The sequence below is a fragment of the Cebidichthys violaceus genome, unplaced genomic scaffold, assembly GCF_023349555.1.
Source record: "Cebidichthys violaceus isolate CVI_PGR_0920_01 unplaced genomic scaffold, fCebVio1.0.p SCAF_6, whole genome shotgun sequence".
NCBI classification, from domain to species: Eukaryota; Metazoa; Chordata; class Actinopteri; order Perciformes; family Stichaeidae; genus Cebidichthys; species Cebidichthys violaceus.
In genome coordinates this window covers 18,029,555-18,046,682 of record NW_027176816.1, presented here as the reverse complement: position 1 = coordinate 18,046,682, position 17,128 = coordinate 18,029,555, and the positions used below count along the sequence as shown (strand labels likewise).

The window sequence follows — 17,128 nt, the reverse complement described above, 5'->3', positions numbered from 1 at the left end:
AGCGGGACGAAGCAAGAGAGAGCCAGACGAGTCGTTACCTAGTGCTCTGCGGCTGACCACCATGCCGTCCACCAGGGGGATCACCATGCCAAATTTACCCATGGCTCCATGCAGCCGGATCCTGAAGAGCCCCGTCTTCAGGGGGTGGATGAAGATCAGAGGAACGTCCTTCTCTAGTAACCCTGACCTGCAGCGGGAACCATTCACAAAAACACAGAGGAGGACGGTGATGTAGGGCATTTGCAACAAACTACAACAATAAATTAACTTGTAATAGAATCCTTTTTGACAGACGGTGGCACGATACGATACACAACACCACATTTATACAAATAGACCTAATTTACTAACGCGTATCTTGATCGATCAGAACGCAATCCTGTGAAACTTGACTGATCTCAAGTGTAAACGTAAACAGAAACGTGTCGAAGCCCGACTGGACTTGTCCTCCGATGCCGTTTTCGCCTCTTTAATTGCACAAAATAGCTTCTTTGTTTGCTTTGGAAACAGGAAAAACGTAATTCATCAGTCTTCACAAATGCCAAGCGTCCATTATCTTTCGAGGATTCCCCATCCGCTCGGAAAACGACTCACTAATTAAATTAACTATTGATGTTACCAGACCAGATTGCACGCCTCCAGACAACAAAGCATTGTTAATTTGGTTAAATACAGGCCATTTAAATCAGCTTGACATTTGAGGCCACTGACCACAAGCCTCCATCCGTCCACGGTCCTCACGACGAAGCTGTTTGTAACTGAGGTCACAGCTCTGCCACAGTTCCGTTTCTCTGCCTGCCTTTTGCACACGCTGCATATTGTACTTCCTGTTTTGCACTGTGCGTGTGTGTGTGTGTGTGTGTGTGTTATCCTGCATGTGAGCACACATGATGTTTTTGCAGCTTTCTCTTCATTTTTTTTGCACCTGACCAACACAAATTCATGAACCGTATGTTCTCCTCACTGGCAGCAAACAAGAGTGTAAACGTCTGAATACCTGCAGGAAGTGCTGTTGCTCATGCTGGCTTCCAAACCCGTGCTGGTTTCCGCCAAGAGATCAGACAAAGGGAAGTTCTCTAAAAACAAAAACAGTGACATTCATGTACCTCCATTTCACTGGTCGCATACATTTTTACAGCTACCTTTCAAAAGGCTACAGAGTAATTTTTAATAAACAGTTTTTTGTGTGGAGAAACTTACTGACAGCACAAGAGAAAAAGTGAGAACAGATAGAATGAAGTGTGTGCATACCGATATCGTCAAAGCGTTCCACCCAGACCACAAACACCTTCGTCTCAGGACCCAGTGGTGGGAAAGATTTCCCAGTCGACGACCTCTTCGTCTTCACCAAAGGACTCAGCTGCAGAAACGGCACAAACACACGGTGAGTTTAAGCAAATCAAACCATTAGAAATCAGAATCCGTGCCGTCAGCATACACTGACGTGAGCCCAACATTACCTTCTTGGCAGACTCCAGGTTCTCAGAGTGGTTGGGGAACAGCTCCAGGGTGAGATTGGGTTGTTTGAGTGAACCAGGCACGAGGTCAGCGTTGGTGTCTGCCTCCACTGTGGAGTCACTGTGCACCGAGGACTCCTCTGGGGAAGCAAAGAGGAACAAACGACCACTCTGTCAACCCCGAATCCCTCACTGGGTTTTTTTATCATATACAGTATCTATGGACTCGTGCTCAACGTAGAGAACACTCACCAGAATTTTCTGTTAAAGACGGAACGACGAAGGCGATCTCCGTCAGAGCATCGGCGTAGTACAGAACCTTCTTCTCCCCGTTGAACACGGAGCCTCCCGTGTCCTCCGGAGTAGCTGCGTCCTCTGCAGCGGAAGAAGAAGTTCAACATTTACTTTATTTATTTATTTATTTATATATAAACATGTTAAGAAACACAAACAATATTAGTTTATAAACATACTCAAAATAGAGAGAGAAAAAAATAAGAATACAATAAAATATAATTAACAGAAATAAAATAATCAAAATATATTCAAATTCATTAATTAATAAAACAAAAATTCTACAGCTAATAATCACCAATTTCATCCCACCATAGAGTCAATCATCTCTATACTTTCCAAGTCTGTATGTTCAAGATAATAAATAAAAGGACCCCATACTTTTTGAAATAGCTCGTGTTTTCTATTAATATAATAGTTGCTGTTTTTTCCCCCTAAGGATCACACAGACATTTACCAATACTTGGTCTATTTACATTTTTCCATGAGAGAGCTATCAGATTTGCTCTTTCTTCTTCATGTTATTTTCTCGCATATCCAACATGCAGATATATAACAGATGCCATGATGTGCATTCTTCTGAAGCCGTCCTCACAGCGGATGCAGTAGTTAGAACTTACCCGTTTGCTGTATTTCGTTGCTGTCGGAGCAGGAGTTGAGGGACCAGCTGGTGTCCAGGTGTCCCGTCCACCCTGGGTGGCGTCCCACGTCCACAGGCCAGCCCAAGGACAGCAGGAACTCCAAAAAGTGGGGCTGGACGCTGGACGATGACTCCACGTTCCTCAGGATCTGATCGCCACGAGCACAACGACACACTCGTTCTCATTTATACACATACTGAGGTCCAACATCTGCACGTTTCCAAGCTAAATTAAAGCCATTTCATTCCAACTGTAATTAAATACAGGGGGAATTATACAGTACACTGCCTTTCTAGACAGAATCTGTTGTGAACTCCCTCACCTCGGGGCTGCTTTTCTGTCCAGCCCTCACATAGAAAATGAAGACGGTGTCGAACGGTCGGCAGGGAAGCAGGTCCAGGTAGCTGATGTCATCAAAAAACCCTGGCAACGATGACTCCAGGCCAATCAGGTGAGGAGGTAGACGACTGTTGTTGGGCTCCTATCAATAATAAAACGTCAAGAGATTACCACTATAATATGTCCATATCCTTACTTCCACAGACTAATATAATCACAAAGTAACATTAAAGTTAAGTGGGAGTAGCTGGAGGATTTGATATTGGCAGAAAATGTGTTTTTGCAGCTCCAATCCAAGAGAATTTCTCAGCAGCCACGGTCGCACAGGTTATGTTTACCAACCTTGAGCGCCTCCAGAGACAGGAAGCCGAAGTGTGAGAGGAAGAGGCGCGCTGTCTGGAACTCCTGCGAGGGGGGAGGGGGTTTGCAGTCCGTCTGTGGGTCGGGGTAAGGCTTGGACTTCCAGATTTCCTCGCTGTGCCGCTCCAAGGCGCTCTCATACTCTATCTGCTTAGTCATCAGAATGCGAAGCCTGTCGTGCTGAACTTCCAGCTGAAAAGAAGAAGAAGGCATTTTTAAGTGGCTGTGGCTGATGGACGGCACTTGATTGTATAAATACAGCATGAACCCACAAGAGACCAAGTCCCACAGTCCAAATGCTGAGGTGTCACCTCCCAAAGCTGATTGCTGGTGACCATTATCTTAGCTAAAGCTGTTCAATCCAATCCAGTAACCCAGCTCCAAAAAAAATCAGCCTTTTTGAAGTTTTTAATGTTCACTTTCTTAACACTGTGTCAGAGAGGTGCTTATTCCAATCTGGTCCTTTTTCAGAATATGTTTTTTGAAGTAAAAAGCTAAAATGATTGCAAGGGTATTGTACTGGATTGAGAAACTGCACACCATCCGTGATCCTCCTATGCTTCCCACCAAACCAGATGATTTGACCCTCTATTCAATAGACACCCAAGTGGAATTTCACCTCTCCAACAACTCACGTGTGGGAAATAACTCATCAGTGTACTTGTAGCTCTGGAATCATCCTGCCAGCCCATACAACCCACCTGAGTTTGCATGATAACAAACAGCAGGAGTGACTCATTTACTGCAGGCTCTAGTTTAGCCATGACAACAATCTAGTTTCAGCTTGTGCCCAAAGTAGAACATATGAATTATTAGTCATAACGTGGATACAAGATCAATGGCAGGAAGCGACTCTCACCTCTTTACTGACGATGTCATCCAAGTCAGGAATGCTGACATCAGCTTTGACGAGAGGTATCTTGTCCACCTCTTCGGGGAAGGGCCTCTGCTTGACGTTGTACTTGATGCCGACGCCATTGTTGGGTGAGGGGCGGCCCTCTGGAACAAACACCTGCTGTAGAAGAGAGAAGAGCACAGGCGGGGGAGCAGAGAGGCGTCGTCAGCCAAACGGATGTGGAGGTTTTGACAAAAGCAAAAAAACGTTTAGCATCGTTGTCTTTCGCGGCGCAGTGAACCGCGGTGTGATCTCACCCTCTGATTGGCCCGAGCTCCTCTGGGTTGGTGGAAGAGCTGCATGGTCCAGGCGTGTCTGCCAGCCGTCCCTCGGATCAGAACCGTCACTGATGGACTGGGGTCTTTATGGAGAAACATGGAAGGCATGTTGGTAATTGATTTCACTGAACCAGTGCCTGGAACATCACAGGCGATACAGACTCCATTCAATGAACTGGTGTTGTGGATAATAAGCTACTGACTCTGCTCGTTGCCGAGAGGTTGCTCCAGCATGGCGAGGATGACCGAGTTGTCCAGGACGAAGTAGCGGAAGTTGCTGGCTCCTGTGGCGCTGAGTCGGGCGTAGCGAATCAGGGTGTCTTCGTTCAGGAGGCTGCAGGTGGAGGCGGGTCCGCTCGGGGAAGGGAAGGCCCCCAAAACCTGCATGATACTGGGGAACACCAAAGCAAAACCGGGTCAATAGGCACAGCACGTTTTACTCGTGTGCTGTGTGGAGGTCCAGCAGGAATAGACGGGGAAACTAGGTCACTGTGTCAGCAGGAAAATCTAGAACGAATACATAATTTAGTACAACAACTAAAACATACAAAATACAAAGTTGTAAAATTCTTTTTGGAGTCAGAAATAATGTAAAAGTGATGTTCAAATGTATTGCTAATAACATTTTGGGGAGATATTCAGAAAGGAAACTTGCAGCGATGATTTGATTGTACTACGTTTTCCTTTAGTTATTGTCTGGGGTGCGATGGCCTGACAAAAGCTACATAGGATTATCTTAGATAGTGTTTATTGTGTGCCTGGCTATCTGGGTCACGGCGAGCGGTTCTGAATTCTGACTGCTTCGGCCGACTAGCCAACTGACCTAAAGTCAGTTTTGCAGGGTATTTAGCATGCAGAGCAACATGAGCAGTACTGCTGCGCTTCTTCCACAATGGACATTTGTTTGCTAGCTTGTCAACAGCCATTGTGCAGATCAAAATAAGTGTCTATGCTCGCAGATGAGGAGGAGCCGTCACGGCTAGAAAGCTAGCGTTCAGATAGCTCTTTTGTGCCGCTGTCATTCGCTTCAGTCTGGATGTTAAGCACGACACTGATGATGGCATGGTGATGGTTACCGTTTATATGAAAATGTATTGCAAATGCAGGATGACCACTGCTCCACCCGGTATTTATCCTAAATAAGGTGCTGGAAGTATCAAAAAGCTTGACCTGATAGAATAGATACACATGACAGATGTATTGAAACGTGTCTCTATGTGCAGATCATCATGTGAAAAGTGTTACTTAACCTTATTAACAAACTGTAGTTTTAGATCCGTGCTGTAGAAACTTTGAGGAATCTCACCAGGACAAAGTCGCCTCGGCAGCGTCCTTCACCCTCATTGAAGCCGGGTTGTGCTCCTTCTCCCCTTTGTGTCGCACCTCCAGCTCCTGTCGGGACTTGCTGCCCGAGATTCCCAGCTCCACGATCTCCAACACCTCTACCAAACAATCCTGATCCAGAAAGGAAAAGGGGCCGACTCTCAGAGCAAGTGGCGAGGTATCCAGTTTCATGTGTGTTTCTAAATGCCAACATGTGTGAAGAATTTGTCAGTCGAACGCACCTTCTCATCCAGCATGTCAGGATGCTCGGTGAGCCACACACACAGAAACTGGAAGGCAGCTACGATCATGGAGTGGAGGTCTCGGGACTGAAGGGGAGCTGGACGGCTACACTGGAACACAATGTACCCACATATAGAGCTGACGGCACGTTTACGGTCCGCAGAGTCCACTCCCACCTTCACCTGGTTCAGACACACAAAAAAAGCATAAGCTTCAAAGTTGAACAGTTTTTGGGGACTTTGGTTTACTCAAATACGGCACATTTGATTATTTGTGATGTTAAATACAGGTTACAGTATTGTTAGAACTAGTATTTATCACTGTTCCCCTGGCCTCTCCTCTCGCTTTCCCTCAGCACGCTTCCTTTATGTCACATCAAGTGCCAGGTATTTACATTTTACAGCAAAATACGGTCTGTTTTACAAAGTGCTAGTTAACTGGGACCGGACTAGCGATAATGGCAGACTGTCACACTGAGTAACCCTCTGTGATGTTCGTTCGGACGTTGTACCTTTACCTTGGCAAGCCCAGCCAGCAGCTCCAGGGCGGCCAGTGAAATGCTCATGTCTTGCCTCCACTGGGAGTTGAGTCTCTGGGTGACCAGGTGGATGCTGCGCACCAGCAGGCCTGCCGCCGTATCTGGAAGAGCTAGACCATATAACACCCCGAAATACCAAACACCGCAGAGAGTAGAGCAAAAGCAGGATTTCAGGCAATGCAGCTCAAATGTCGAGGGGAACGCCCCCGGTATCAGATACTGAAAACATGCATTGAAGTAAGAGTTTGAAATCAGCACAGCACACAATGTAGACTGGAATATAGATAGCGGACATACTGCTGAGGAAGAGGGCTGAGCGATCAAGATCTGACTTTGAAAGAAAATAAAACTTAATGTATGACATAGTCAGCAAACTGACTGCATATATTAATAACTAGGCCAATCTGATACAAGTAAAAAAAAAATACTTTAGGGTAACTTTGGTATGTTTTTGTGTTGAAGTGAAAAATGGGGATGGCAGCCGTTAAACGGGCTGCAATGTAATCATATCGGGCAACTTGTCACCATCAATGTACGTCCATCTACAGTGCTCGTTATTGACACCGACAGGCTCAGACTGTTATTATATCTGTCTGATAACATTACGGAAAGGACCTTACAAAGAAATACATCTTTAATACTTTACGTCGACGGTGAGGAGCTGCTCCATATGATGTTAGCTGCTGCCAGCTGCAGTGCTCTCATTCAATAGTGGACGCAGCACCATGCACTTTCTCAGATTAGATTATTAAATTCATTGTGTTGAACAACAATGTGAAGTTGCCTGAATAGTTCCATAAAAAAACGTATTAACTAGTGGAAGTGACAGAGCCTTGGGTAAAGGCTGTGAATTCTTCCTCTGCCTGGTTCCATTTCATTTCGTCTCATAACTCTCATTGTCGTTCATTTCGTCCCATCCAAAGAGTTTCTACTACCTCAAGAAGCAGAGGATGTATAAACACACCAGTTAATGCATTATGTTCAGGCTTCAGTATGTAGATGTAGCTCTGACTCCAGTGTATTGTTCTCATGAGCAGGATGTCTTCACATCCCTGCCCCACACTGCCATTTCCTGCTGGACAAAGTCACCCATAAGCAGCACAGTGTTCAGTGAAAGTAGCTAGAAACTTGTGGGCATAAATGGGAGCGGCCATTATCAGTTATTAAAAAAAATGAAAATGTCCAAAAGAATAATCTAGCCAGACATCGCTCAGCCCTACTGAGGAAAAGACAACATCTTCTGAAATGCTTCTGATAAGGCAACCAGTCAATTAGAGGAAAAAAAAAAGGCAATCAGCTGTCAACAGCACAGCATCACAGCAAAACGACGTTGGCGTCACCTACAGATGCATTTCACCCAACGCTTCTTAACTCTGCGTACCACTTTAACCACGTAAGCTATGAAGAACAAATGTGTTAATTCAGCAAGTTACACGTTTTGTGCATCGATCAGCAAGTAGGCACGGATCACATGACGGAACGTTCTAGCGAGCTAAGCGTCGCAGGTTGGTGTTGGAGGACAGCAGTTGGTGTGGAGCAGCCGTGCGTCTCACCGTAGTCTCGGAGCAGCGCCTGGACGGGACGCTCGGAGTCCGGGCTGGTGGCCTCGGTGCTTCCCCCGCTGGTGAAGCTAATGCCGCTGTTGGTGCGGCTGTGACTCTGACTCCTCACGGTCATGTTGCTCCCGTCTATGCTCCCCTACCATCACACAAACACACACCAGTCCGTCACACTGCTTCTAGCCTCGTAGCGCGTCAACCGTTCGTAAGTAGACAGCAGCAGAGATCGGAGCCTTACCGTTTCGGTCTGCGCACCAATGGACTCCAACAGCGCCGAGTCTTGAACAATATTTAGCATTGCACCTGAGAGGAGAGGGGGCGGGAAAAAATGACACAATGCATAGAACAATAGAGATTCAAAACGGTCCAAAAATGGTTTAAGTCTGCAAAATACTGCGTAAACAATATGGAGAGGGATAATAAGGTATTTATGAGTAGATACCCAGAATGAGCTGTGTGTTGGTGGGGTCAGTCTCCGTCTGAAGTGCTCCTATGAGCACGTTGACGAGACGTAGCCTCAGGGACAGGAAGGACACGGGCTGGTCATGAGGCCATCCGTCCTCCTCGTTGAACTTTCCCTCCAACAGAACCTAAAGCGCAACGTCAACACGGTAAACAACCCAACGTTTTCAACTCCAACTGGCTTTGAATGTTTTTCACATGAGCTGAGGAAAAAAAGCTGCAGTGACAAAGAAAACGGGATTCAAATGACACCGCAAACCCAGAAGACGTACTAAATGCTGTTAAATCAATAAAAATGAAACCTCTGATTTGATGTTGCCAAAATGGTGCGGCAATGGCAGCATGGCGAGCAGGATGTTGATGGAGGCTCGCCTCAGGTCGGTGGGATTTACATACATCTTGAATTTGGACAGCTCCCTGTTAAGAGTCAAACAAATCCCAACAATTGGACTTCAAGGAACGTAAGGCGATACTTTTCAAATGAGAGAATCTCATTAAAAAATCATAATGGTCTGAGAATGTTATCCACGGAACACAAAAGAGGCTAATTACACGGTGACCAACCCAAAACCAGTCTGACCTGTCTGGTACAATAGTCTCCAGCGCAGCGATGAAGTAGGGCACCACCACATTGATGCCCTTCAGGTCGGTGCAGAAGAGTGAGGAAGAGTTGAGAATGATCGAAGCCAGAACTGGTCTACAGATAAAATCGGAGATCTGGAGACCCTGAATCAGGACCATGTAGAACCTGCAGGAAGAGAGAGAGGAAGACTCGATCTGTTGCAGGTTAACGACACTAGATCCTCACGCTCACAGTGAGACAGACGTTAGTTTGGACCAGAATTTGCCATGATAAAAATAAGAACAGAGAGACTTACCTGGACAGGTAAACAGGCAGAATATCCTCTCCGGTTTTCTTGCTACAGAAGATGCGGCAGAGAGTCCCGCAGGCCTCGGCTCGTCCCGCCTCGTAGCTCTCCGGGAACTCGTTGGCGTCGAACATGGGGTTGGACACCATGGAGTCGGTGGACATTTGGGAACCCTTCCGTCTCAGCTCCATACCCACTTGAGTGGCTATCGCTGTAGAGAGTGCGAAGAGACAGAGAATGAAAGGGACCCTGAATTGTAATACGGTCACCAGTAAACATGCATGTATGAGAAACAGGCAAACGAAGACATGTAGCTACTAGAAGCACACCACAATAAAAAAAAAATAAAAAAGGAAACGTAGTTTAAATTAGACAAGAAAAAAAGCAGCATAAAGCAGACACTTAATCGCTATCACAAGAGAAAAAAAAAAAAAAAAAAAGACTTAAATGACAGTAAACACACACTCACATCATTTAAAAAGCATTCAAAAGGGAACTCTGACACAAAGAGTTTCCTACTGCTGGCACAACAACAGACCGAGTTTAGTGCGCTGGTAATAAAAAAATTTCAGCCGCAAGACCACAAAGCAAAATCCCTGTGTCAGCTCCTCTCTGTGTTGCACTTATGTGACAGTCACTCAAGGTACAGAACATCCAGTTCATGCATTGAGGCACCAAACCAATAAAACTCAAGTGAACCGACAATACAAAAGGAAATCATAAGAAACCAAACATTAATGCTGAAATTGAGGGGTCTGAAAGGAAATAATAAGGATTAGTGTGACCCAAAGGAAAAGAAAATGAGAACTGAAAAACGGGGGGTGGCGTCGTCACAAACTGGCAACGTTATGGTCGAGACAAGTGGTCAGTTTGGTGAAACCCATTCCATCACCTTTGGAGGAACGCTGAGAGAACGCTGGTGGACTTTTGATGTATGACAGGCAGTGGGAACAGAAAACAATGGCGATAATGGCGATGATCATGAGGAAACTCAACTAAAAAGCGGGTAAGATTTGTCAAGAAACGCAAATCAAGTGAGGGAAAAACAAGCTGCCGTTCCTACTTACAAGATTTGTAAGAAAGGAGAATTTGGATAAAAGAGGCTGCAAGATAACAGAAATAGTGGAGAGACACAAAATCAAAGCAGAGCCAATATTTTTGGGATCAATTCATATTAGGCATGAATTGTGTTCTTATTTTGTCCTCAACACATTTTGACTTTGGACCCATTACAGTTCTTTAACATTAATAAGACATGGCAGACACATGCAGGACACTACACCAAAGAGAGAAAAATAAATTGAGAGCCAATGAGGAGCCAAATTCCTTTCCAAACAATAAGTACTGTGTGTGCTGTGAGTATGGCTGTATGAAGTCCTTAGCGTATGACTGTAGTCTATATGTAGTTCTAGCTCTAGTTGGTAGATGTAAATGAATTAGAATCAGATGGAAATCTCACACCAGGCCACTTCTAACCAAGCCCTCCACCCACACAAAAGGCACAAAGAAGTTTTAGAGAAAATGGTGGAGAAAAAAAATAAAATAAGGAAAGGATATCCCAAAGACATACAGTAATAAAACAACAGACACCAAAAACACAGGTAACTCCACGAAAACGACATACTGATCAACGGCAACGAAACACCCACCTGCCCATGCACAAATGGAAAAAAAAAACGCTATTAACCGCCGCCTCGCGTCTTACCGGTCATGCTGGGGTCTCGGCTGAGGCCGCTGTGGAGCTTACAGTGGACCAGCGCCGCGTCGAACAGCCACTGGCCGAACAGGTTGAGGATGCTGTTGACCTTCGGCCGCGCCGGGGCCGGCAAGGGCCGAGTCTCCCAACTGCTCTGATTGGGACTGGACAGCAGGGTCGGGGAGGAGGAAGTCTGCTGCTGCTGCTGCTGCTGCTGCTGCTGCTGCTGGGATGCTTTGGTTGGCTGACTACCACTGCCCTGCAGGGGGGGGGGGGGGGGATATCTGATTAGGCTGCTGACAACATGATGAATGGAACTAATAAAAGATTAGATAAAAAAAAGATTTATTTGAATAATTAGAATATGAATTCTTGAGTCATGGCCAAAAACGTTCTTTTGTGAAGTCACATACAGACAAATTTAAAAAAAATAAATAAAATCGGCTCAAACCATTCCTCAGATATCACCAGAATGGGACCATCAGAATATAGTCGGTTCATTCTGGAGTCCAGGTGGATATTTGCACCAAATGAAGAATTTCCTGAGAACTTACAATGGAACTCTTGCTGGTGGTTTTGTTGACCACCGCGTGCCGCTGCTTGCGGCTGTGAGGGGGCGTGGTGTTGGTGACGGAGGGGGGCGGAGACATGCTCATCCTGTTGACCGGGGTGGGCGGAGCACTGTCCGCTCTGGGACGTGATATACCTGTTGGACAGGAAGGTAGGATGAGCTGAGGGCTAAAGTTAGTCAGAGATTTCTGATTAGCAAACTAGAAAAAATAAAAATCTCCATTGCCCAACTTTTCCAGAGGACAGAACTTGTTATGGTTAAATTGAATCATTTGCAGCAATTTTCGCCGTATTTAATGTTAATGTTAGAAAAGAAGACGAAGTGGCTTCAGAGTCTGTGACGTGATCATAAACGGTAGTCATTCGTAGACATGCAAGACAACGGTTAAATACGAATCAGCAGTAATTGACATCCATCCATCTTGATTGACTTTTGGCGCCCGCGAGAGACCCCTCCTCGATGATCTTGTTGGTTAATCTGAATGTCTGGAAGTGTATCATTTTGCTACAGAAAGACTGAGCCCGGTTGATAATATCATCACCACACAAATGGACACAGGACTCCGTAACAGGCCCGTTGCATTATAGCATGCATCAGCTGGTGTGTGTACCATGAGAGAGCAGCACTGGAGAAAAAGAGAACACCCTCTCCCGTACATCTCTCTTTTCAACAGAGACACCTACAGCGTGAAGAGAAAAAAAATCACACCGGCATGTTTCTATGCAAAGGTTTCAACAAATGTTATTGACTTGACATCTGCCATTAAATGAGGAGTACTGCCCAGAATAACAGCTGCTTATAAGAAACGCATGCTTGGACTTTCTGTCAAATGACTTTCAGTGCGTATTACCATTTTCACTGCTAGATTACTGTATTTTATACTTCTGTGTAACCTTATGGGCATTTTAGATTTTTTTTTTATATATATTTTTTCCTCCCCTCAAAGACCCATTGATTTCATTACAGTATGAAAATGCATTTTTATCAACTTGAAAATGTATTGAGATCATAATTAACACTTTATTTTTGTCAGAGCAACGTCTCTGTTGCATGTTCTGCAGGACAGGCTTGGAAAGTCAGTCCATCGTACAATTCTAACGACAGCAGACGCATGTTGAATGTGATGGGTTACCTAACTGAAGCAGGCCGCTGCCTGGAGGGAAGGAACAACACGTTTAAAAACGCTACAACACAACATCATGGGACGCTCACCTTTTGTAGTACTTTGGCTGAAATGTGCATTTTCACGGGTCATTCAACACTCGCGGTTCTTTTTCATGCTTACCTAAGAAGGCGTCCACTAAGCAGCTGATGCCCCTCATGGCCCTGAAGAAGATCTGGGGCAGCTGTTTCAAACAGGGATGCAGCACCACTTCATGAGGCAAGCCGCTGGAGTTGAGAAACTGTTCCTGGAATTTCGGAGTGGTGCTCACTATCGTAGGGTTGCTCAGGTCCACCGGGTTGCTAGAGACAAAACGGAGAAATAAGCAAATTCACAGATTAAGGGGAAAAAAAAGAAGCTTACGGTGAGCGGGAGATGTGAGCGACTTCTGTGCTACAGCTTCTCTGACCAAAATCATCTGTGTCCATTCAAGTTAGTTTGATGGGGAGAGAACATTTCTTTTTCAGGTTAGAACCCGGAAAGATGAGGGTCTATGCACCTGAGCATGTGGAGAAAGCGGTACCACGTCTGTGCCACACAGTCGTAATCCATCTCTAAAGGGATCAGGCTGGCGTCTTCATCGGGGACTTTAAAAGGCGGGAAGGACGGTCCGTGGGTAAAGCGCAGGAGCCTGGATTGAAGGAGCGAGACAGGAATGCACAGATCACACTCAGTAGAGAATACGGACATTTTTCCTATTGTCATTATTACAACCGCTACTACTCTTAACTTTTGCTTCTCCACAAGAGTAAAACAGGTTGGACAAACAAACTGTCCTAACTCCAATCAAACCGCACTTTCCCGGCACTAAATCCGAGATGAAGCAGAGTGGAAGCCGTTCTCACCTGGAGGTCAGGGCACAGGCCACTCTGCTCCACTGCTCTACGACAGGAGGGTGGTGTCTCCAGTTGGCCAGCATCTCCCTTGACGTCTTCCAATAAGGCGGCGTGGGAAAGCAGCGGGCGCATGCCAGCAGCCACACCTCGAACAGCACGGCCATCAATTTCTCCGCCAGCTTCTCAGCCACCCCGACTGAAAGATATTAGGGGATTATTGATTTTCAGTAATCAACGTTAATAGCTGAGTAAATACAGCAAGAGGAGTAAGCGTAAGCACAGGGGGCGGGTCTTACCTCCAACCGTGGGCGGGGCCAGTAATGTGTCGTTGATGCGAAGCAGGAAGAGCAACAGCACCTCCCAGGTTTCCCTCACCATGGAAACGGACTCCCGGGCCAGTTTCTGGACCGCCGTCAGAACCTGCTGGCAAAGCCTGATGTGGTTTAGACTGTGCTGTTCAGGCCTGGAGGGGGAGACAGAGAGTTGGACATGAGAGGGTTAAAGTGAAGGAAACAGCAGGCAACATAAGTGACGTTGATGTCTCTCTCTGACGTACCTCGGCACAAAGACGTTGTAGAGATGCTTGAGGATGGTCTGGACGTACATATTGGGCTCCTTGACCACGGGCTGAGGCATGGAGTCTCTGGGCGACACCAGGGCCATCATCCAGTCTGTGTACACGTCCACACACAGCTTGACGGTGTCCCCCTCCAGGGGCAGGGTGAGGCCATAGCACAGCACCTCCATGGTCCATTTCACCTAGGAACCCAAACCGTAGCTCATCAATTTGTGTGGATTTCAATAAGTTCGCAGTTATTGGTTTATGACGCATGAGGGAGAGAGAGGACGTACGCTCCCGAAACGTACATATTCTGCCATTCTTTTTGCTTTATGTGCGTCAGCTCTAGGAGCACGAGGAGTTGAGCATATCTTGATTTACGGTCTCGTAACAAGAAAGGCCAAAGGTTTAGAGCAAGATGATGCCGGCGATAACAACACGCCGCCTCTCCAAAATCATGGTATGCAGGTTCTTGCTGAATCAAAAACAGGGCGGCTATTGAAAAGACAAGCGATGCATGACAAACCAGATCGTCATTCTCCAGTCAATGTTACATTTGAAGATTGGTGTAAATGCATCAAAGACGACAGCAAAGACAGGGGATGATAAAACACACTAATATAGTTTTATCACTGAATATGTGTGTGCCTCAGAGGTTCTAAGATATGACACTAGCCATTTTCAAAGTATTCTTTTGCATAATCCATGCACAACGTGTAAACTAAATAATAAAATAAACACGCATATCGCAAACCAAGCTGTGCTCCCTTCCATTAGCATGGAATGTGAAGTGAAGGGGAAGTGTCTGTTGTGTTTCAGGCCTACACCTCCTGCAGAGAAAAGAGAAGCTATCTCTGCAGCGCTCCAACAGTCACTCCTTTACATGCCGGAGTAGCTCCACCAAAAGACATACGACAGCCCGACTGGGGTTTGCTTAATGGCATTTTAATAGACTTTAACAGCACGAGGAGCAGGGGGAGGGAAAAGGACTCTGATCTTATGAGATAGAAAAATTCTCTTTCGTTTGATTGTCAAGCATCTGGGCAAAATGGGAGTCTACACAGGTACTACCATCCCCCATAGTGGAACACGGCGGTGGTGGCATCATTCCACGATGTTACCGGCGGTAACTGGAAAACTGGTATGGGGGTAAGAGAGGTCCTTGAATAAATCCTGCTCCACATCATAACACAATGACACATTTTTTAAATTTCCCACACTATTCCTACAAAATATGGACCTGACCAACTCTAAAAACTATTTTTACTTTTACTGAAATTGTAAGCAATTTGTCAAAAAAAAAAGACACCTAGTAGAGTGGTATTACCATCAAACAGCTGTTGTGTAAAATACATCTAATGGGAATAAGCTTTTGAAGCTGACAGAGGCATCAACATGACGTCCACGGAGCTGCTGGTGCAACAGTGTTTCTCACCTCCTTGTCCGTCTTGAGGATGTTCTCCGTGGCGACGGGGCTCACCGCGGTGCCCAGAGGCTTGACCACAGCATTGGCCACCTCCGTGCCCACGCTCGTGGGGTAGGAGTGCAGAACACTGAGGTGGCCCTGGTCACTCTGCACCACCAGCTGCAGCGAGCGCCACTCAGAATACATGCTGCCGACGTCTGCTGCACTCTACTCACACCTCCTGCCTCCACCTGCGCGCGCACACACACCCGTTCAGTCAATTTAGGAGGGATTAAAAAAAAAAAAAAGTTGAGAAAACCGGAAACTAGGTATATGCTAACTTTACTTAGCTAATATCTAGCACCAAACACAGCTGTAGCCTCTGTTGTGAGAATACTTCTCCAAAGCTGTAACCCTGCCTGACGGTGCAATATTGTTATGATAATCGTGTTGATCTTGACGACCATCATTATAACTTTAACTTGGTTAACGCTAGCGGATTCACTCTTATGTTACTTAGCTAGTGTATTTTGGTGCAGGATTAAAAACGTACTGCGTTTGCAACAATGCGTAGCTTAATACGACAGAAATAGTAAATTATTATTTGGCGCAATACAAGCATAGCGAAATGAATAGCGTGTGATAAAACCGTGAAAATAGTCGGAAGACGTGCACTTCGTGTAACATTAACGTTGGCTATAACGTTAGTTTGACAAGAAACAGGACTCATCCAGCAGTCCAGCTTGTTTTTAACGCTATTGCTTCCGTTAACGTTACGTTCTCTCCTTTCAGAGATATCAATAAGGTATTAAGGGTGACATTACATAGAATCATTTAAATACCTGCTGCATTTAGCGAACTGTAAGCTGAAACGAAGCCAATGTCCACTTGTGTCCTAAACCTCGGGTTGGTCACAAGCCGAGGAATCACAACCAGGAAACGGTTCTCCAAATGATTAGCTTGCTAACGTTAGCTAGCATTGACATCAAAACATCTCCCTCGCCTTGCCGATGGCATTAGCTTACGCTAAGTGCTGGCTGGCTGCTGTGTAACGTGTCTGTCTCTCTGGGTTAGACTAGAGGCTGCTGTTAACGTATCGGTTAGATATCTCACAGTACGCTGTAGCTAGTTGGACCGACGTTGCTAGCTAGTTTAGCTCATGTTCGCTAGCCCGTTCGTTGACATTAAGTAGCTGAGCTGGCTGTCATTTTGCTAGCTACCTAACTTTGCAAAGAGGCTAACGTTTGCTCGCTAGCTAAGTAGCCAGTTTTTTTTAATTTACCTGTAAGAACTGGAAATGTTGTCATAACAGACCTCTGAAACTCGCCGTTTTTGCTTTCTATGTATCCTGGTCTACACCATAACAGCGTCCATCTTCGCAATGTCAAGGCTTGGATATTGCAGTTTGATGAGCTAACGGGAAACAGGATGCGTAGATTGTCGCCCCCTACTGGACTGCTACAGCAACTGCATCAGACCCGATGCTGCCTTCAAGTGCTCCTGGTTTCCCGAAATCTCCCTTCCGCTCGAAATCATCCTTTGAGCCCATTCGGGTACTTTCGGAAAAATAATGACAAATCAATATTTGTCTTCATATTCGTCACTGTTTAGTTTTACAAAAACTTTTCAAAAAAGATATAT

At 45.7% G+C, this 17,128-nt stretch overlaps 1 protein-coding gene across 14 annotated transcripts in view; it reads right to left on the bottom strand.

Moving 5' to 3' along the window:
- The window catches only part of LOC137889061 (ral GTPase-activating protein subunit beta-like), a 19,717-nt gene extending 2,824 nt beyond the window's left edge, over window positions 1-16,893 (bottom strand). The window contains exons 1-32 of one of the 14 annotated variants that reach the window (XM_068732668.1): window positions 16,770-16,892; window positions 16,330-16,382; window positions 15,518-15,738; window positions 14,080-14,282; window positions 13,820-13,986; window positions 13,533-13,719; window positions 13,187-13,318; window positions 12,811-12,989; window positions 12,136-12,204; window positions 11,509-11,660; window positions 10,964-11,213; window positions 10,326-10,361; window positions 9,268-9,469; window positions 8,970-9,137; window positions 8,692-8,806; window positions 8,370-8,517; window positions 8,166-8,230; window positions 7,922-8,066; window positions 6,348-6,478; window positions 5,830-6,012; window positions 5,571-5,719; window positions 4,468-4,655; window positions 4,244-4,347; window positions 3,951-4,106; window positions 3,074-3,283; window positions 2,715-2,873; window positions 2,372-2,540; window positions 1,710-1,832; window positions 1,461-1,597; window positions 1,252-1,360; window positions 998-1,076; window positions 39-187 (exon numbers count right to left, since the gene is read on the bottom strand). In XM_068732668.1, the coding sequence (XP_068588769.1) occupies window positions 39-187; window positions 998-1,076; window positions 1,252-1,360; window positions 1,461-1,597; window positions 1,710-1,832; window positions 2,372-2,540; window positions 2,715-2,873; window positions 3,074-3,283; window positions 3,951-4,106; window positions 4,244-4,347; window positions 4,468-4,655; window positions 5,571-5,719; window positions 5,830-6,012; window positions 6,348-6,478; window positions 7,922-8,066; window positions 8,166-8,230; window positions 8,370-8,517; window positions 8,692-8,806; window positions 8,970-9,137; window positions 9,268-9,469; window positions 10,326-10,361; window positions 10,964-11,213; window positions 11,509-11,660; window positions 12,136-12,204; window positions 12,811-12,989; window positions 13,187-13,318; window positions 13,533-13,719; window positions 13,820-13,986; window positions 14,080-14,282; window positions 15,518-15,694 (4,441 nt within the window). In that variant the 5' untranslated portion in view covers window positions 15,695-15,738; window positions 16,330-16,382; window positions 16,770-16,892. Of the gene's footprint in view, window positions 1-38; window positions 188-997; window positions 1,077-1,251; window positions 1,361-1,460; window positions 1,598-1,709; window positions 1,833-2,371; window positions 2,541-2,714; window positions 2,874-3,073; window positions 3,284-3,950; window positions 4,107-4,243; window positions 4,348-4,467; window positions 4,656-5,570; window positions 5,720-5,829; window positions 6,013-6,347; window positions 6,479-7,921; window positions 8,067-8,165; window positions 8,231-8,369; window positions 8,518-8,691; window positions 8,807-8,969; window positions 9,138-9,267; window positions 9,470-10,325; window positions 10,362-10,963; window positions 11,214-11,508; window positions 11,661-12,135; window positions 12,205-12,810; window positions 12,990-13,186; window positions 13,319-13,532; window positions 13,720-13,819; window positions 13,987-14,079; window positions 14,283-15,517; window positions 15,739-16,329; window positions 16,383-16,769 lie in introns of all 14 variants that reach the window. The other 13 variants (XM_068732670.1, XM_068732673.1, XM_068732667.1 and 10 more) reach the window with 13 other exon arrangements.
- Between the last annotated feature and the right edge of the window lie 235 nt (window positions 16,894-17,128).